Source organism: Drosophila erecta, unplaced genomic scaffold (assembly GCF_003286155.1).
Source record: "Drosophila erecta strain 14021-0224.00,06,07 unplaced genomic scaffold, DereRS2 tig00000055-arrow-pilon, whole genome shotgun sequence".
Lineage (NCBI taxonomy): Eukaryota > Metazoa > Arthropoda > Insecta > Diptera > Drosophilidae > Drosophila > Drosophila erecta.
This window is the reverse complement of record NW_020825200.1, coordinates 16,486,284-16,507,830: the sequence shown is the minus strand read 5'-3', so window position 1 is coordinate 16,507,830 and position 21,547 is coordinate 16,486,284. Positions and strand designations below refer to the sequence as shown.

The window sequence follows — 21,547 nt, the reverse complement described above, 5'->3', positions numbered from 1 at the left end:
TAAACGAAGTGGCCGGAAAATGCGCGGTAGCTGGTAGTTGGAACAAGTGACTAACCCAGAGACACTTGCCTGCCAATTAGCCACGGAGCAATTACGACTGACAAGTTGTCGCCGTAATTAATGAAGTGATGTCCACATATTGTGACGGCGATCAATTGGCGGCCGTCGAACATGCAACATGTTGCAAGTTTGTCACTGGCTGCGCACGCATTTCGGCTGCCCATCATGCGCCAACCACGACCGCGTTTGCCTATCAGAACGGCCACCAAAGACGGCCAGGCACAGCGGCAACACCACCAGCAACAGCAGCAGCAGCAGCAACAGCAACAGCAACAGCAAAAGCAGCAACAGCAGCAGCAGCAGCAACACCATCGGCAACGGCAACGGCAACACACGACGGTCGGCTGTCGAAGATTCAGATTCAGTCGAGTGCCGAACGAGCTGATGGACGCACGTGTGGCGCGTTGGTTCAAGAAATCCCAAGCTGAAATCCCGAAATCAGACTCCAGCAAACAGACAGTAACGCAAAAAGCGAGACTCGCACGAATCACAAGTGTTGGGAAAGCGTGAAAACCGCTGGCATCCGGAAAAACAAAAAGCAAAAGCAAGTCCCGAAACTCCAGTGGATCCCCGGTGTGTGATAACTGCTGTGATCTGTTAGCTGCGCTGCGTATGGCGAGTGGCCGGCCGGCCGGCCCCAAGAAAATTCTGTAAATGCGTGGCGGCGACTTTTCATGTGCTGCGGAAAACCCTCGAACCCAGGCTGCCCAGATGGATGGATCGGCGGTATAGAGGAGCACTGGCGACGGCGTCGCTGGCGGTCAGCAACACTCATTGCAGCAGCAGCAGCAGCAGCAGCAGCAACACCTTCGAAACGGGTTTCCCCGCGTTTTGATACGCCCGTTCACGGTCTCGGGAGGGGGGAAAGTGCGCCTTTTGATCTAGCGCTCTGCGATCGGAGAGATTTCGATTTCCCAGGAAGCGCAAAGGAAAATACCACACGGGAAAAACGCACATAGCTTAAGCAAATAAATCATATTCTGCCGCTCGAAATAACAAGAGAAAAACGTTTGAAGTGCCAATGTGAAAAGTTAAAAGTTTATGCGGTCCACTAACAAGCGGGAAAACAAATATGTAGCTGTCTGAAACCAGCAAGTGGAAATCAAACGAAAAGTATTAAGCAGTCCAAAATAAGTTACACAAAAATAAAACAAAATTCACGCAACTATCCAAGCACATAATCTCAAAACAAAAACGCATCGAATAGAATATTAAACAATTTTTATACGGCCACTTAACAATTTTATATTAATCGCAATCGCAATCATTTTGACAAGCATACAAGAAGTAAACTTACTTACAACGCTAAAGAGATAACATAAATATTTAATAACGTAGAGCCCTAGCATCTAGTAATTTATTAACTAAAGTAAAGTACTTACCACAAAAGCATCCACAATATATCACGCCAAAAAGTAGACTATAGAAACCGCATTTAGCAAAATCCACAATTCACCAACAACCGCTTCGATAATCCATAATAAGTAATAACATAATAAAGTCCAATAAACCAGTAAAATGCCATCGTCAACGGGAGTCTTTGTGCTAATGATCATCACCCACCTGAGTTTGGGCCAGGTGCGAAACGAGGACCAGCTGCTGCTGGTTGGCCAGAATGGCGATCTCGACAGCAGCAACCCTGCAATTCACCACCAGCAGCACCAACAGCACCAGACACACCAACCACACCAACAACACCAGCCACACCAACAACACCAGCAGCACCAGAGCAACCACAATCTGAACACCGGGAACATGAACAGCACGATACTGAACACCCTGATGGGAAACACTGCTGGTCAGGTGGTGGTGAGCAGTTCCCCGGGTGGCGGCGGATCCATGATCAACCAATTGGGCAGCAGTACATCGAGCGTGCCCTCGGCGATTGGAGGCGGCGTGGGGTCCGTGGGAAGCCCCTGGCACTCGGCTGTGGGACTCGGAGTTCCTGGCAACGGCATGGGGCTACAGTCGGCGCGGGATCACGGTCTCGGCGGCAACATGGGCGCCCATCCGCATGGACACGCTTTGGCAGGACTGGCCAAGTTGGGCATCATAGTGCCCGGCAGCCAAGGATTACCTGGGAGTCTGGGCTACGGCGGAACCATGCTCACTGGCGGCGGAGTAGGAGGCGCTGCCGGAGTGGGCCTAGGAATCGGCTCCAGCTCTAATAACATGGATATGCAGCCAGGCATTTACAAGTGAGTCAATCTAGAGCTTCGAGCACTCCCCTTCTCAATTGAACTGAAATCTTATCAATTGATGGAGATCTTTCACTCGGCCATCAAATTGTTTTGTCCTACGAGCATTTCTGCAGTCGCTGCGTTTTATGGGCGCTTTTTATGCGGCTTTTTGTGGCCCCAACTCCAGTTGGGCAATCAACGTTTACAATTATTTTCTGTGTCCGCAATTATTAAAACATGCCCACATGTTCGAGTTTAACCCATCTTGTGAACTCTGGCTTGCTTGGGATTCTGATTTCTTAACTGAACAGCCCTCGGTGAACTTTGATTACATAAAATCGACAATTTATGGCTAGAGCAAGTCGGATCGCGGTAATTAGGTGAATTGAAGGGCTCTGCATGGAGGAGCACAAGTGGCGGGGTTCCTAAATTAAAATATAATTACATCAATGCAAGGTCAAAAGCTTTTGTTTTAATCTGTAGAGCCAGACCATAAATAGTTTTGATCGATTAAGCAAATATGTTTTCGCTGTGCCGCATTAGTTTTCACTTTAGTTTTTGGGTATTATTATTATAACCAAAAAAGTACACGATACAAAATAAAAATGTTCAAAGATGGACCGGACCAAATTCTAGAAATCGAACATATTGGTTTCCTGTTTGCCGAAAATCTGGATGTATCTGGCCGTCCTCAAACGCTTTTATAATTCTGAAAAGTTCATAATAATCGCTTCCTGATCTGTATATCTCCAGCGCTCCTCTGATGCGGCAATTTACTTGCCAAGCCAAATAAATAAAATACCGCGAAAAGTGCAGCAGTCGGCATCCGAGTGCGAGTCCAACTTCAAGCCCTTTTCAGTTTGCGATACTCCCGAGTTGCTAATCAGTTGCAATGCAACGCAAGTAGAAACCCACGCAGAGGGTCCGGGCTGGGTTTAAACAATAAAGTAAAATTATTTATATTTGTTTTCCTGGCGGCTGGTGCTCCTCGGCAGCCTTTTTGCTCCATTCAGCGGCTGTCAGCCGAAACCTTCTGAAAAGGGGGTGCTGCAATTGTGGGGGGTTGTCGGTTGTCAAAATGCTGCTAGCCGCCTTTTTTATGATTATTAGCAGATGCGAACAGCAGTGGCAAGAGGCGGGGGCAGGGGCAGGGGCAGGGGCACGGATGGGGCAGCTGCGGTGGCGGAGCGTAAATTTTACTTACACTTCACCATTAATTTGCCCACTGACAGGGCAGCCATGGGTGGGGGCCAACGGGCAGGACCACCAGTTATTATTTGTCATTACAAAACCACCCAGCAAAAGGGGAAAATCCCATAATGTTCCTGTAGCTGGAGGGATGAGATTCTGCACTGCGCGGCTTTTCTGAGTCATAGGTGTGCTCATGAATATTTTAAAAACTTGTCAGCATTTCCTGCTGGAATATTTAATTTATTTTATTATTTATTTGCGCAGCCACAATAGAAGTTGTGTTTTTTCTCATGAAAAGACATTGCACAGATTGCGATAGAAGCTAACAAAAGCAGAAATCTGTAGGATATTTGAATGCAGAAAAAGATTTCAGTTACATATATCAGTTAAGGCTTTTGGGCGAAATTAACAAATTATGCTGGAAATACACAGACCATATTAACAAATATTTTTCCGTGCGTATGAGCTTGAAGCCCTTTTCGCAATTGGCAATTCTTTTTATTACACAATGCTCCTGGTGGGTGAAAGGCTCCTCCTGGAGCACTTGCTGGGGTAGAAAGTGTTTCACTTATTTTGCCTTTTTTGCATTTGTTTATTTCCTTGCGAGCACATGCATTGACCCAAGCGGCCAGACGACGGAAATCGATAGACAGGGGATCCCATCCAGAAAGCCCAGTCCGTCCAGTTCCGCTCGATTCCGGGCCCAGCTGAATGGCAAGTCGGTGTCCATTTAGACGCGCTGCTTGATTACAATTAATCGGCTTATTTGAGCAAGACATCGTTTGCTGTTGGCCATTACACTGGAAGGTAATACGGAGGGTAATATGTGTGAGTGTGTGCCCCCCATTTTCCGACCCCCCAATTGCCCCGTAATTGCGATCAGGTGGCAGTGGCAGTGCAAAGTGCGACTTTATTGATTCGAAATGTCAGCACGAATCGCAAAAGCCTAATCAACACTCAAAGCTGCCCAAGACACACTATGTGATTTCCAAGGGTTTGGTTTTGAAGCATATAACTCGCCAGATTGCATTTGTGGCCTAATGAAGTTGGCTTAGGCAATGATTGCGGATACTCGAACTACAGGCCCAATTTTGTATAAAAAAGTAGGCAAGTAGGTAGTATAGTCCATTCGATAATTATTCCATTTGGGTCCTCAATCAATTGAGCCCATTAAAAAGCCATTCCCCTTGAGCTGGCCACTTCAACACCTGCCTAAACCATTTTGCCGGCCCAGCAAATCACAGCACTAACCCTTCACCAGAATCTCGACTCTCGAATCAATTTGCCCGTGCCCGGCTCGAAATCAAAATGTGAACGAGATTCTGGAGCGACTACGCGACGCCTGTTTACACAATCAATATGCACAAAATGCTGATTAGGGGATGTAATGAAAATTTAATAATTGCTGTCAGGGGGCATTCTCGACGCTGATGATGAAGTTCCCTCCACAAAACTTGGAGTTGCGAAAGACTGGCGCAATTAATCTCCCATGTCAGGGTTGATCTGGCGATGAGAGTCGGTAGTCCAGGAACCAGAAGTCCCGTATAGAAGCCACGGGGTTGGTTTCAGTTTCAGATTCTGATTCAGATTCGGATTCAGCCTTTTGACGGACCCAAAGGCAAAAGGCAAATAATGTAATAATGTTTGACAGTCTGCGTCACCGTTCTGTTCGCCGTCGTTTGTTGTTTTGTTAACAGGCATTTATGACATTATGCGGCGCAGAATTATGTTGTTACAACCCCGCCGGATCTGAGTTCCGCATCCGCATCGGTATCCGTGTCCGTATCAGGAACCCAGACTGGCTTTGTGTCCTTCCGCGATTTCATTGGCCTTACAGCGGCAAAAATCTGTTTAATTGTGCGTAAGACAAGCTCCCCTGCCAACTGCCGAACTCAAATATTTGTCAAAGAGTAATTAAAACTTACTTACCGTTTCCTTGGTAGCCTCACCCTGCCGTTAGGTCCTTGCTTTCATGTCCTTACTTCATTGGGCGTCTGAATGCCAACTATGGTGCAAGTTTCCATTGTTGCGGATAACAACTTTCCGACTATATCATCTTAGTTCAGTTGGGCTGAGTGGCGTTTGTGTGTAACCCTGGCGGAAGCATAAAAATGCTAATTTACAAGACACAAGAAAAGCCTTTGTTTGGCCGCAAATTATGGTCAAGTCGAGGGGTTTTCCTGCGGGGTTTCCCTCGGGCTTTTCCTCTCAACATCGACGATAACGATTATGTGCAAAGTTTTGTTTTTTACTCTGGCCGCAAAATTAAAAATATCCAGGCGAATTCTGCGACGACTGCAGTTGGCATCGCCATGTGGCACCACCCCGAATTTATTTGTCTCAATAAGACGACAATGAAAATGTCGGCGGGTCTCGAGGTTCAGATTTGGTAATGGGATGGAACAGCAGGATGAGGGGCAGCAGCTGGCCGACTTATGAGTCTTGTGCTTCTTTCTGAGAAATGTAATTTCAGGCACTTCTTGTTTTCTTGTACGAGTATTACTTCATGTTCCACTGACAGTAGGTTCACTTATTGCAATTCATTAATGGATCTCATACCACAAACACCTTAACCTAATTTCCTCTCGACATAAAATTAGCTGAAATTATTATCTGAAACATTTTCATCTCTTATTAAGCCCATATATTAGCCATCCAATTGAAGATCTGCGGCGAGGAATTTCCAATCATTATGCTAATAAATTACTGATTATTCGACTCTGGAATATTCCTGCCTGTCGAGGCGGTTAAAGTATTAGCACTTCGTTGTTTACGGAAAATATTCCCCACAGCATTTTCTAGTGATTTTACGGCCAACAATTTGCCTGCCATTTGCCATTTGCCATTTGAACTTTTTAATTTTGTCGTGTTTGATGGCTGCGTTTTATGAGGCCGTTGTCTCTCAACTTGGACTGCTTCTCGACATCTTTTTATTCCTCCAACTCCTGAAGGCATTTCCGTTGCCGAGGTTTTGTCTCTTAATGATAAACTGGGGTTCAGTTCAACTCCGTCTTCGTTTTGGACTTTTTGTGAATAAGTTTTTCCCGTTTTGGGTAAATTCCTTTATGCCGAATGTCCTTTTGTTGGAATGAAAGGCGGGCAAAAGGAAAAGCTAAAGCTGCGCCATAAAAGTTTAAACAAAAAGCAGCTGCCAGACGAGGGAGCACACAAAAGCGAGATCGGAGTCATAAATTGGCCATGATGAAACCCAATAAAAATGCCAGCACAGAAATGCCGATGATTCTGTGTCGATGCTGCTGATGATGAACAACTCCGTGGAACCGAAAGGAAAATGCATTTCCGAGGGTTGCAACTGCCACAACAATAGAATGGATTCGGCTGCCTCAGCGCAGCGTTCCCATGACACAAAATGCATTTTCATGTAATCGTCGGAAAGTGCGTAGAGAAAATCGTCCAAATGACTTAAACAAATCAGGCAGCTCGAAGCCGGATTCCGAAGCGATTCGAGCGTGAAGCCCAAAATCAGACAACAAAACGCTCATATTGAAAGGTGTAAAAAGTAAGACAAACTTCGAGGAGCAGATGCAGAAACAGATTAAAGATCCAAATGCAGATGCGCACTTGAAAAAATACCTGTGCATTTACCAAAATATCTATTTTTGGGATCAGCTCAATTTTATTAGCAGAAATACACGCGACAAAGTTGTTTCTCAGAATTAGATGCAATTGGCTTTGCTTGGTTGTACTTATAAGTCTTCTGAGGTGCCCAGCTATTTCTCTTAGTGCACCGACAAATGCTGTTTTAGGCGGCAGCCAAGTGCAAGATGCGGTTGATTCTGTTTTATTTCATTTCTTGGAGTTTGCCGTGTTTTGGTCGTGTGTCTAAAAGCGTGATGGCTTTTCGAGTTGCCTTTGATCTCATCTGCCGCGGACTCGGCAGGCCCATCTTCCATCTTCCATCTTCCATCTTTTTAACTGTCTCTGTCTCTGGACCAAAGTTTTCCCAGTTTGCCCGTTTGGCAGCGCATTGAGGAAGTTGCATCAAAGACAAACAACGAGTTGCCCCACACACATGCGGATACAGATACAAGGCGTAGATACAGATACGCCCGCAGTTGGGACCTTGAAGTTTTGTGGACCTTGAGGCACGCACCGCACATCAAAGCGTCAGAGGGCGAGATCAAAGAGGGGGCCTAAGCGTTTTGCCACACGCAGCCTGCGACTCCCAATTGCAGTCGCACAGCCCCAAAAACCCCCTCCATTTCCCACTTCCCATTTTCCACTCGCACACTCGCACACTCGTACATCCTGTCTAAACGGTTTAACCTACAAAGCGTTGACGTTCCTGTTTACTTAACCCTTTGCTCGGGCTATGATAACTTTCGCAAGCGATTGGCGATTGGCGGTTGTGGGTATTTGTGCTGTTGGGAAAATATTTATCGCAGAATGCCTGGAGCTCGAGTTTTGGCATGGAAGATAGTAATGAAAACAGCTCTTGCGCCTAATTGACTTTGTTTTTAATTTTACAATGATTTGGAAGAAATGCAGAATGATTATAACTTATCGCAATTTGTTCTACTGTTTGAATATTATTCTTTTTTGAGGGTATATCTTTTGCGCCCTCCTGGAGCCAACAGATCTTGGCTGCCTCGGATTGTCGCCGAAAGATGCTGCTGCAACCTGTGCCGCAGCAACATGTTGTCCGCGTGGCGGCATCCCATGTACTTTTCCCGGCTTTTCCCCTGACTTTCCCCGCTTCCCTGGCTTTCTGGTGTCCCGAAGAGGTGAGGAGCCGCAAGACAGGCCGCCTGCTGGCTTTGATGTTGCGCCTGCCGCGGTTGCTGTTGACATAATTGGAGTTTTGGATGGTTGGTTCCTAACCGGGATTGCTGGGCTGTTGGCACTCACTTTGCGGTACTTTGAGAGGCCCGGCACATAATTTGCGCAAATTAGCGACAAGAGTCATGGCATGCCGTCAAACATCGTTGGCGGGGTCTTTAGGCCTAATTGATGCTCGGGCTTGAAGCCTAATGGTCTGAGCCGCCTCTCCGGATCCATGTGCTTTCATCTCGCCTGCTCCAGAGGTGTGACCAAGATGGCACCGCTTGTTGCACTTGTCGTCGAGTGTCGTAGGTGTTAATGTGCATTTCTTTGTGGGGCGGAGTCGCTGCCGAGATCGATATAGATTGCCAATTTGACCCTGAACAAAAGACGCGACAGCGGCGGCGACATAAAAGCCAAGCATCTCCGCTTTTCCAAGCCAATCAGACTACCGAAAACAGTTATGGAAATGAGGAGAATCTCGGAATCTAAAAGGCGAATAAAAAAACAGGAGCTGAGTTAAGAAGCCGCCGACAGCACGACATCATCATTGAATGCTACCCCGAAAAAACAAACATGCTGGGTATTTTAATTCAATTTGTGGGCTTGTCGAGGGGTAAAATGAAATGGATATGCTCGGCTTGAGGTTGGGTGTAATCTGGCTGAATCTAGAAAAAAAGACGTTTAGTCAGCACGATACAGAAATGGAAAACTAGTAAATACTGTGGAAAATTGTCTGTGCAGGAGTCAGTTTTATGTACGACTTTAAGATTCAAACAACATTTTCCTATAAAGTGTCATTTAATGGCCAAATTAACACAGTACTGATACCGAAGTAAATGAGTCTTAGTTAAGGGCAAGTCAAAAATAATAGAAATGAAAAGAAATACCACAATTTAGCAAGATTTCACAATGAAATACATGTCAAAATATTTCTAAAATTAATTAATCAAGCGGCCAATATTTTTAAGAACCTGATAGGTCCCTAAATCAGTGCACCCTCTTTCCCCACATCGCAACCCACTCAGACCCCAAGAACTTTCCTATTAGCTGGCACCACTTTTGGCCCCATCCACAAATCATTAGCCACAAATCAGCGCCACCCACTTGACATCTCCAGTTTTCTAGATCATAGCCCGAAACATAAATATCCACTTGACAAAGCGTTCTGCGATCGCCCAGACACCATAGGAAACCATACAGAATTTTCCCGCTGGATCCCTCCAGAAATTTCACTTTGCACAGGCGAAATTCAAGAGCGAAATAGCAGAGCGAGGAACGGAGATGATGGACCTTGAATGGCAGTCGAAGAAAAGGGAAAATGGGAGGAAAATGCCGCAGACTGAGGGGAAAAACGCTGATTGACAATTGCAGTTGGGGGAATATTCCCGGGGAGTTGAGCGATCGGGGCGTTGATGGATGAACAGAAACACGGACGGGTCGTTTACCGTGAATGTCTGAAGAACCGCCCAGTCCCCCTGCTCCGTAGACCATTTCCCCCATTTCCCCTGTGGGCGAATCACTGCCCGAATTAAATGAAATTAACACGCGTTTAATGTCAAGCTGGGAAACTCACCTGCCACCCGCGTTCCACGCAAACACCCACGATTTCCCAGCCAATTGTTTGCTTAATGACGTTCATGTGTCTTTTGTGACCGTCCGCCTGTGTCATTTGTCGGCTTTTCTGACTTTCCTGCCTTTTTCCGCAGCGAGTGAGCGCGCTGCCATAAAACGATTTGATTAAAGTGATTTTACCGCCGCCTTCGAGGTCCCGGAAAGCAAAAGCGAAATAAAGATACGAAAGCCAACAGCTGGAGCTGGAGCTGGAGCTGGGAACTCCACTTTGCGCTCCGTGTTTTCCAATTAAAACGCAGTCCTGTGCCGCAGGCGATGCGCTAACATTTATTTTCGGAAATCGAAAAAATTCAAAGGGGCCCACTCTCGGAGCCAGAAGACCGATTCGGGCCAGAAAAAAGAGCCGGGCTACGAGCGATGACCCACTGGAAAGTGAGAGTGAGTTGTGGGGAAAAGTGCAGTTCAGCAGGGAATATTCGATACGCTTTTATGGGCAGGATGGATACGGGCATGTCCTCAAATTAGGCGCTTACTTGGTCAGTGATCAAAGCGGGTTACTGCAGCCTAAAAATCTTTGTATCTCTAAACAAATATTTTCTAAAAACCATAGCTAACATTATTTAATTTCGGACTATCTAAAATGAGGCCTGAGCTGGTTTCAGTAAGGGTATCTGTGCAAAGGAGGGCAAAAAGTAAGAGTGGCGGCGGCACAAATTCTTTGTAATTAGCATTAAAATGCTTTCCGCTACGTTTTCACTTGCTTCCCGACTGCCAGTCGCAGTGCGAATCCCGGGCAAAATTCAACAGGCAGCATTCAGCAGGCACTCAGCCATCCGGCAGTCAGCCAGTCAGCCAGTCAGATGTATTCAAATGCAGTCAAGCAGCCAGCCAGTTAGTCAGTCAGTCAATTTGTCTATGTGCCGCCCTCAGGGCGCTTTACCATATCCCATATCCCACATCCCATATCCCATACCCTTTCCCATTCCCTTTCCCATACCCTTTCCCATTCCCATTGCCAGCCCTTGCTGCTCCTTCTCGCATGATTGAAGGCAACATGTGTTTCGGAAATTATGCAAAATTGCCTTTCTGGCCAACAGAGGCAGATGCCAATGGATGCGACTGGCGATCTGCTGCTGCAACTTTCCCCGCCGCATCCATCGGATTGTCAAACTCTTTTTCGCGGCAAGTGCATTTGCATTGCATATTTCGCCGCTCATTATCAATGCGCACAGTTCATTTCGAAAGCGATTAATAATGCTTAAGCGCTTCTTGGCGTTGACAGCCGGCTGCGAAATACGCGGAGCAGACCAGCGAATTTTGTGTGGTCACAGCAAAAATGTTGTCCGATTCTGAAATCGGCAGCCCCTCGCTTTTTCTAAATCAAATGCACTCAGATGAACAGGAAGTTAACGAGAAATTCGAACTCCACAGCAATCGATCTCTACTTTAGTACAGGGTTTAGTGGAGAAAACTTAGTACTTACACTTTATCTTCACATCTTTTTAATAAGTTAATAAGCCTTACTTAAAAAGTGCCTATTTTAAGGGCACTTCGCTGAGCAAATCTCTTTTACTTTAGCTTATTTTGCTGACTTCAGTCTTTGGCTTTTTCTGTCTGTGTATCTGTTCCTCTGAATTTTTCGTCTGTGTTTGGTCATTTGTTTGGCTTAAATTTGTTGAGTGTTGAGTGGAAACAACGAACGGAAGCGGCCAACAAATTGGGAATATGGAGTGGCACAATTGAGTTTAGGGAAATATTTTCATAACAGTATTTTTAGAGAATCTTAACAGAGGGCGACATTCCCCGCAAGATTCAGCTATTTTCCACAAACATATGCTCCATTTCGCTGGTGCTTAAAAACGCATTTGATTTGTGGTTTCAAGTTGGATTTCGAATGTTTATGCTTTTTGTTATGCTGGCATTAATATTCATTAACTGGAATGATACATTTACAATCGATCTTGCCCAGTTCTGGTGGAAACTACCCTCGATTAATAGGCCAATAATCGACTTTGTAAAGTTTACAAATCGAAACCAGACCAGAAGATGCCAGAAGGCAAGAGATCCGTGCAACATGAACTTGTTTTATCACCTCATAACAACAACATTGCCAGCGAGTGAACTCAACTGATTGAATGCCTTCGTGGCAGCATTTGATTTGTTTAGAGAATAAAGCACAGACCTTTCTGTATCTCTATCTGGTACAAGTGCGCGTATCTGCATCTGTATCTGTATCAGTAAGTGTATCTGTATCTGTAGCTGTATCCGAATCTGAATCTATGCGTGGATGTTGCCTGATGGTTGTGGCATCTTTTTGTGTATATGGCGCCAACTTGGCCTCGTTTGTGGGGCGGGATTTTTGCTTAATTAGCACTCAATGAACAACTTGGAGAGCTGGCAAAGAGTCGAGGAATGTGTGCGATGGTACTTCAATCCCGCCCATACATAACCTACTGTAGTGCACATAGGAAAACACCACCTCCAAGGCCATTTTGTGAGCCAGGCCAGGCGAAGCGAGGGTTGCTTGTAAAAATCTTACGAGCTTTACGTGACCGTCCATTAATACATCATTGCGGCAATGTTAGCCACGCTTTCACCCCCGCAGAGGTTTCCCGTTCTCCGTTTTCCCGTTTTCCCGTTTTCCGAGGAAAATGAGCTGATGATGGCGTGGAAAGCGAAGCCGGGCTTCCTCCTTAGTTTCGCTGTGGGCCTGCTCGGGGTGTGATATCAGGATCGTTTTTTCGTCATGGTCATAAAAACGCATTTTATGCGAAACGCATTTGAGTGGATCCGGATCCCACGGAGCAACTGAGTCTGGCGACCATCGCTCTCGGCTTGAGTCAGAATTCCGGGCGTGGATGTGGGTTCTTATCGGTTTATACCCGTGCGTTTCTCTTTTATGGGAAAGTAAATAAAATGTAAGCCAAGAGCTCCCTCGCAAACTTTTAATGTTGATTGCGTTTCGCGTTGATGTTTAATTTTTATGCCAGACTTTTATTCAAAGCTCTTACTCCACCACCTATTCTTCTACATACTCGTACACTCACGAAAATATTTTATTTCATTTATACCTATGATTTCAGAAATTTGTGTAAAACTCAAGATTTGAATGGCTACTATTGTAGCTATCAAGGTTTTTCCTACATTTTTGTTGAAGTGTATGAGAAACAGTCAAGCCAAGTCGCAAAATTAATCATTAATAGCTAAGCTTAAGCTTTGTTTCCCCGCTGGTGGTCGTTGCCTTGGAGCCAAAAGGAAAATTGCCAGGGAAATTAATTTAAATCTATTCGCTGGCAATTTTTATGGGAAAACTTCAGAGGAGAGCGGGAAAATGGAAAAGCGAGGACCGAAATGCCAGCAATTAATTTTAATTGCCCGACGGAGAAGAGATAATGTTATGACAATTCCATAAATAAGTCTCAATTTAGAGGGAATTGGCAGTTCATTTCTGAAATGTAAAGGCTATCGCATAAATCAGTAACAAAATGTCTATATGTGGCGGAGTATTGCCGCTCTTCACCCAAAATTACCTGATAAATTCTCGAGGGCAGAAACGCACTGGCTCTGAAACAACAAATGTCTGTAAAATGCTGGAGAAATTATAGCGGCTAACAGAAATGAAAAGAAATGCAGACAAATTGCTGGAATGCCGTTCAAGCATAAACGAGAAAATACCAGCCATAAACGCGGCAGTGGCAGCAGCACCACCAACAACACCATCTAATATTAGCTGAAAAATAGTTTGGCAATGTATTCAATGAAAGGGGAGCAGCGTGCACTGGATGTAGCAACGCTCTTGCAACTGCAACAACAAGCGGAAGCTGCACTGCCAGGCAGCTGAAGATTGAGTGCCAGAAGGAGGGGCTTTGATGGTTAACGGAGCAGATTTGGCATTCTTGAAGGATGATAAATGTCAAACGCAATGGTTGGGCTAAAATGTTGCACGATTCGTCTGCATTCGGTGGCAGAAACAAAGGCTTGCCACTCACAACTGGAGTGCGACTGCACCCTCTGAGCATTTTTCCTCTAGAATTTCTCCTGGCTTCCAAGTAGCTCTCTACATGGAATCTTCAAGGCTTAAATGGGCGTGTCGCAAACGCGGTTTTTCCAGTGAAAGTTCATGAGCCAACCCAAAGTTATCGGCAATCCCTAACGTGCCACATACGTTATCATTCAGAGTATTATCTGAACTTTCATTTTAACAACATCTTAAGGACTTTCATAGATAACAAATGGAAGATATTAAATTTGGAAATTAATACATGACTCTCAAGATGTGAAACCAATTACAAATATATTGAAATAGCTTACATTTATTTATGTTTCCTGCCAAATATCCACAACATATTTCTGTAATCGGAAATAGTTAGGAACTCGAACATACCTTTTATACTTTTTAAGTCGAGCGGATTCCTTTATTAGTGACGTGTTTATTAGGGGCGTGGCCAAGGTAATAGGCGCAAAGTGGCTTGCAGCCGTTGCATTAAGGTAGCAACATCGCTGCAGCACGCAGCAACATGGGGCAACAACGGAAGATGCTAGGTGTGAAGTGTGGCCATCGCACGGCTAAACCTATATATATATATAGGGTAAATATATGTAGGGCTGTGTTTGTGCCCCAATGTGAGGGTTGCAAGCGAAATGTGTCGTAAAGATTTTTATTGCATTTTTATGGCGCACACGCAGCAGCAGCATCAGCAGCATCAGCAACATCAGCTTCCGCTGCACTCAGAAAAAACCCATTTAAGCAGCACATCATCATATTTAATTCTGGATATTGTTCTTTAAATTAATTTCCAAGCACTCAGAATGTGCATTTCAAACTTTAGCACACATGCCTCGAAAGCGAGGCAAAGGTGCTGGAATTTCTTCTGAGTGTAGCAGCATCAGCAGCAGCATGGCATTTTTGGTAGGCTTCCCCTGCTTACTGATAAACTTTAACGCAAACAAATTAGGAATAAAGGTGGTCCGCCCCTTTTCCAAGGGGGCGTCACATGCTTTTGCATTTTCCGATTCCGTGCTTGCCACAGAAATCGGTTTTGAGTAAATAAACCGCAGCAGCAGCAGCAGCAGCAGCAGCAGCAGCAGCAGCAGCACTGTCTGCAACATGAGCCTAAGTAAGCCGTTAAAATGCTTTTAAAACTAAAATAGCGATCCAGTGCGGAAGAGCAAGTGGCCGAGCGACCCTCGCTTTCTGGGTGGGCAACTAAATTGATTGCTGCTGCTGCTGCTGCTGCTGCTGCTGCTGCTGCTGTTGCTACTACGCAGTGGCTGGCTTTTTGTTTTTAATCATTTGCCGCAACGTTTTATTAAAAATCCAAAAAAGTAGCGACGTCATTTTATTGTCTACTTACTGCTCGACTCCAAAATCCCATGCACAAATTTTATGAGCCAGCCCATAAAAATGCCTTTTACCGTTCTGCGTTCTCCGTTTTTGTTTTTTGGTTTTGGGTTTTCTTTTCTTTTTTTTTTTAATTTTGTGCCAAACTCTCGGGGGGCACATTTGTTGCTGCTGCGCTGAAGCTGCCGAGGGGAGGCGACATTGTTTACGGCTACAACTGTTTGTTGGATGATGCCAAAATTGATGACCATAATCTTGGGCACAGGGAGCTGGGCAGAAGGATGCGCTTTTTATGATGAAGCGCCGAGTTGCAGCCGAAAAACAACCACCGACTATGGCTGCCCCGCACTAACCACCACCCACAAGCACTGGAAGAAACAGCATACTCGTTATGATTCAATTTTACCCACATATAAATGATGTGTGCCATTTCTTCCTGAATTATATCAGGTGCCCTTTTTAAAAGAGGAAACCCATGAAATTGGCTTTTACAAGACGTGAAATGTGGGCCATGGTTTCTCTCAGTGCAACAGTGCCTTCCCTTCCCTTGTTGCAACAACATTATTCATGGCGGCTTCGAGAGCCGCGGGAGCGGAAGCATATTTTATGTTTTAACGCTGCCGAAATTGGGCAGCAACAACAACATCTCATACATCAGCATTTAGAGACCCCTCGCCCCGGAAAAATAAGCGCAAGGGGGACTTCCCCCAAAGGGGCGGACGTTTGTCTTGCGGTTTTCGCGCTTGCAACTGCCTCCCTCCCTTCGCTCCCTTCGCTCCCTGTTTTTTTGCTGACAGCAATTGTTGCTGCTGGCTGCTTTTACCGCCTTTACCGCTTGCAATTTAGCGGCTTAAGCGCAATATTTACAGCGCATTTTGAAGTGTGTTTCGTCTGCCGTAAACGAATGAATAAATAAGCCGACAGGTGCAGGAAGCGGACTCCGCGGACTCAGCGGAAGATTTAAGGAGATCCAACAAATGACAAAAGGAGACGACACTGTTAAGCTGCAAAGCCAAACAAATGGGGTCTGCATGAATTATTGAAAAAGAGTTATGGCAATTAATGGGCGCAATTTGAAAGCTTCTTTGGAGACTCAGAAACGGATGCACAGAAGGAAAAGCGCCAAAATATGAACAATTTCACACAAAATGTTATCATTGTAACATAAGGAGTTACAAGTTAGCACTCCAGCTTACTTGACTAATTAAATGGTAATATTCTAATCTTTTTCCGAGTGTGTAGAAAGATATTCCTAGAATCTTCATGAGGCGCGGCGGCCCAGTGATCGCCACTATTAACGACTGTTTGCGCCCATATTGTATTTGAGAAAACTGCTTGTCTCTCAGCAAATTGCCCATAGAAATGACGCCTCATTGGCCCCATTCTTGCCAGGCAAGCAAGCAAGCAGCTAAGCAAAAAGCACAAGCACAAGCACAAGCACAGAAGCACAAATGTGAAGTAAATGTGAGAATCCCAGAAGCAGCGCCTTCTGCTTCATTTGCCAGCTATCAATTAAAGCCAACCGAGCGCGTCGCGTTTTGCTTAAGTTCATCAATTTTCCGATCCGATTGGGTTACAGTATTTGCACTTGCGTTTTAATTGAACGTTTCGGGCCGGGGTGAATTATGCGACAGCTACGCCAAAAGCAAACAGAGGAAACCAAAACAAGCGGGCCAGCAAACAAACAAACATTTTGCCGCCACCCAGAAAAGAAATCGACTGGGGAGTTGGGCTACCAACCAATGCAAGTCAATGTTTTAAAAATAAGCAATGCATTTCGGAACGGGAAGAACCCGAAATGTGCGTGGCTGGCAGCTGCATTTATGTTTTGGCAATAAAATGCAAATGGTAAAAAGTCCATAAAAAAGTTCAAGTCGAGAGAGCATTTCCAGCTTTCGATATGCTTATGCTACTCTAAAAAAGATTTTATGGATGCACGCCCGGGCTGATTTCCGTTTTTATCGTCATCTACACAGCGAGAATGATTTGAACCTTTTTATAAGTTTTCTAGGCCAAATTTTAGGAGGTAATGTCAAGCTGTACCACTAGAGTTACCAAAACCAAAAGTAGATAAGTTCTCTTGCCTAGATTGAAAATAATATAAATGGTTAATTATGATCATTAAAGCGTTCCGTGAAGTACCCACTTTCCCGGCCTCTTCTGCTGTTCCTCGAACTGCCTTCAATCGCCGACTGCTGCAGTTGCTGCCTCTGCCTCCTGTTGCTGCGCTGTGGCTGTTGCACATTTGCTATGCTGTTTGGGGCAGCATCCACAGCAGAAGCAGCTAGAAACTGTAAAGTCCGTAAAATGCTTTTGCCGCAGCACAAAGGGATTTATACATGTGCTGTGCCAGTGCACCTGTGTGTTGAATATTTTACGTTTCTGAAAATTTGATGAATCTCCACAAATGCAGAGGGGAAATGAGGGAAAAGCGAGTAAAAAGAGCACTCAAAGCACACAACTTCAGCGTCATCATCGCACGAGGAAAGTATCCATCAACACTTTTGTTTTACGGCGCTATCGTTTCCTCCGCCCCACTCCCCCGCATGTTTGCTGGCACACATCCGTCCGTCTGTCCATCAATTTGTTGTTCGGCCTAACCACCAACTCTTCAGTTTGTTTGGCTCTGTGGCCACTTTAATAGCTTTCGACTACTTTGTATCTACTTTGGGAGATACGCATCTATGCTATTGTATATCTACGTGCATATCTATCCGCATTATTTAGCCGGGGGCTGAAATTTGTGATATTAAAGTGGCTCCCGAGCTAGCTGTCTAATTGCTTTAGTCAGTTGCCTGAGCTAATTGTCTGGCATTTTGCCCCGTAAACGTTTTGTCAAAAGGATTAGCTCCAAGCTGCCCCCAGCTGCCACGCCCCCAGCTTATGGCTTGTAATTCCTCAATGTTTTCCATGGCTAAGGCGACACACATTATCCAAACTTGAAATGGGTAAAGGGGAGTTATTGGCTGGGGCTTTGCCTAATGCGCTTTGCACTCCACTTGCAACAACCAAATCGGATGCGATAACAATGCAAAGCTTACACGACGACTTACATGGGCTTTGGGCTGTAATTGAAGACCCCAAGGGTGTTGGAGCCACAAAAGGTCTCGTGGCACAAAGATCTGCAGATCGACACATGTCAGTTCACACAACAATACTGTACGATCTGTACTTCCTATGACTGTAGATAAAATATGCGATAAATCAACCTGTAAAATGTAGAAACTGGTTCCTAGTAACGGGTTTTCATGTTTCGATTCTGGGTATATTTTGTCAATTCTATGTTCATTCATCTACAAGTTTTATTTTTTTGCACTTGGAACTAAAGTTGAATGTCATAAATATTTGCTGCCGAACTCGTTTAATAATAATATTTAGCAACAAACAATAGGCGAAAGCTGCCATATAACTAAAGACTTTCCCCACCAGGCCATCCAATTAAATTCCGCTCCATGCTAGATTTCGTCAATCGCCAAATGATAGTTTAATCAAGCCGAAAACTACGTCAAATCGAAATATCGAAATAAAACAGCGGGAGATAAATAGATAAAAATTGGCAGCCGCAGCGGCGAATTCGTGGATCCAAACAAATGGCGCTACACTTGCGCTACGAAACTACTTGTAAACATTTCAAACATTCAATTAATTAATTAATTGCGAAAATGTGGCAAATTAATTTCCCATAAAAAGTGAGCGCGCGGAAAATGTAGAACAAATCTCAATGGAATATTATCAACAGACTTCGAGTGGCGAAAGTTTCGATCGAATTGGGGGGCAGATGAACCCGGGAAAGCAAGGGGAAAAAGGGGAAAAGTGGGGAAAATCGGTGCCTCGAGGCGCAGACGGAGACGGAAATAGTCGGAAAGCCAGATAGTGCGATAGCCGCAGATATGCTGAGCTCGTTACTCATACGCCAATTTACGATGCACTTAAGTTTTATGAGAATTTAAGATTTCCTGCAAATCAGCATACTCCACAGTGCCGCGGCGGAGTGGGTGCCACAAAATGATAACCGAAGCTGGCCAGGAAGCGGGCGAGGTGCAGCGGCGGCTTCTTTTTGAAATAATTCAGAGATACTTTTGTGAGTATGCAATTAGCTCGAAAATAACTGGAAATAGATATGGCATGGGAAAACAATTCAAGGAAATTCCTTCTGCTATTGCGAGAAGACTGATAAGAAAAGGCGCATACTGGCATGTGTGTTGTAACGTTTGATAAATCAAATAAAAGTTTATGATTGGCCGTAAACACTTCGTTGTTCGGTTTTTCCATTGTGCAACCCTAAATTAGTGGTTGCCAATTTACACATTGCATTCAGAATCCGAGAGTCCAAACATGAAATTCAAATCGGCATTCCGAGTTTACAGAACACTGTTCTAATTTTAAATGTAAAGAGGGCGCGCAAGGTTTGAATTCTCGGTGAAACGGTATTTTTACCGATTAACTCGGACGCTTCACCCGAGATCCGCTAGATGGCGCTTTGGGCGCAGAATTTGTGTAAAACTCATGTAGATAGTTCTGCAAGCGAGAGTTAGATGGCGCTTAATCCAGCCAAAAATTAGCCAAACATTTAAAGTGTAGCCAGAAAGCAGAAAACAAAATTGTATTTTTCCATAATGAAAGCATGGAAAAACATCCCTATCCCTTTCTAATGAATCCTTCCGAAAACTCTATGTCTTCCAGCGAGCACTTCATTTCGGAGCACACAGTGATGGCGGTGTTCACCTCGCAGGGCCAAGTGGGTGGACCCTGCAGATACATGCCGGCCACGCGGCGACAGAACCACCAGTGCCGCAAGGAGACGGGACTGCCGGGAACGCTCAGCGAAGCCCGCCGCCTGGCCACCAGCCACTGCGAGGAGCAGTTCCGCTACGACCGCTGGAACTGCTCGATCGAGACGCGCGGCAAGCGGAACATCTTCAAGAAGCTCTACAAGGAGACGGCCTTCGTCCACGCGCTCACGGCGGCCGCCATGACCCACTCGATAGCCAGGGCCTGTGCCGAGGGCCGGATGACCAAGTGCAGCTGCGGGCCCAAGAAGCACAACAGGGAGGCGCAGGACTTCCAGTGGGGCGGCTGCAACGACAATCTGAAGCACGGCAAGCGGGTGACCCGCAGCTTCCTGGACCTGCGCGGCGGAGACGGGGACGAGGTCAGCGAGATATTGCGACATGACTCGGAGGTAAGCTAAGTGGGAGGAGATGTAGAAGGAGATATTTAACCGCACTTTCCGCCCAGGTCGGCATCGAAGCTGTTTCCTCGCAGATGATGGACAAGTGCAAGTGCCACGGCGTCTCCGGCTCCTGTTCGATGAAAACCTGCTGGAAGAAGATGGCCGACTTCAATGCCACAGCCACGCTCTTGAGGCAGAAGTACAACGAGGCCATTCGCAAGGCGCCCAACCAGCGATCCATGCGCCAGGTGTCCTCGAGTCGCATGAAAAAGCCAAAGCAGCGCCGCAAGAAAGTACGTTCTGAAAGGATACGTTCTATAGCATAGATATAGATATTCTGTATATGAGATACATAATGGAATAGGTCTTAAGTTCCTACAAACTTGCTTATGGACTCAGATCCCGTAGGAGTTTCAGCAGCAGCAACAGATTATTGAGCTAAATTACTAGTATTTAAGGGCTGCACCTCCAAACCACTCAAGAACCCAACTAATAATGCCTAAATCTCCCCTTCACAGCCCCAACAATCGCAATACACCACGCTGTACTATCTGGAGACCTCGCCCTCCTACTGCGCGGTCACCAAGGATCGGCAGTGCCTGCACCCGGACAACTGTGGCACCCTGTGCTGTGGGCGTGGCTACACCACGCAGGTGGTGAAGCAGGTGGAGAAGTGCCGGTGCCGGTTCAACAATGGGCGGTGCTGCCAGCTGATCTGCGACTACTGCCAGCGGCTGGAGAACAAATACTTTTGTAAATAGACGGGGTGTCATCTGTCGCCGACTTTCTCCGCCCGTCTCCGTCATTTTCTACCCCTCTACTGTACTGTGCTCTTTGAAAATGTAATTTGTAAAGTTTTTTTCTACCTTTACGGCTTGTAATTTTTTTCCATTCCTAACAAATATTACTGAAGATAAGCAAAAGGAACGAATGCAGAACGACAGCAGAAGAGATCGATCAGAAAGCTAAGGCTTCGCTAATGGCCAAACTCACCAGCTCACACACATACCCAAATGCACACACACAGTCACACACACAGTCGCACAGACACACACAAGCGCATACATGCATCTATCTATTTAATTACTATATAATATATAGTAAGCATTAGCTACCGTCGCAAAGAAAAAATCTCAAAAAAATCGCAAAACTTTATTTAGCAAAACGGAAAACCAACAAAAAAACACGGACACACACGCCAACAACAACCGAAAAGCAGAAGCTAACAAACACACAGCAACAAAA

The 21,547-nt window shown here is 45.4% G+C and overlaps 1 protein-coding gene across 1 annotated transcript; it reads left to right on the top strand.

Moving 5' to 3' along the window:
• The first annotated feature begins 356 nt into the window (after nt 1-356).
• On the top strand, nt 357-21,547 carry LOC6543435 (protein Wnt-4). Its single transcript, XM_001970101.3, has 4 exons — nt 357-2,258; nt 19,813-20,311; nt 20,368-20,595; nt 20,821-21,547. Exons 1-4 carry the CDS (start codon nt 1,579-1,581, stop codon nt 21,061-21,063), a joined length of 1,650 nt encoding a protein of 549 aa, XP_001970137.1. The 5' UTR covers nt 357-1,578; the 3' UTR covers nt 21,064-21,547.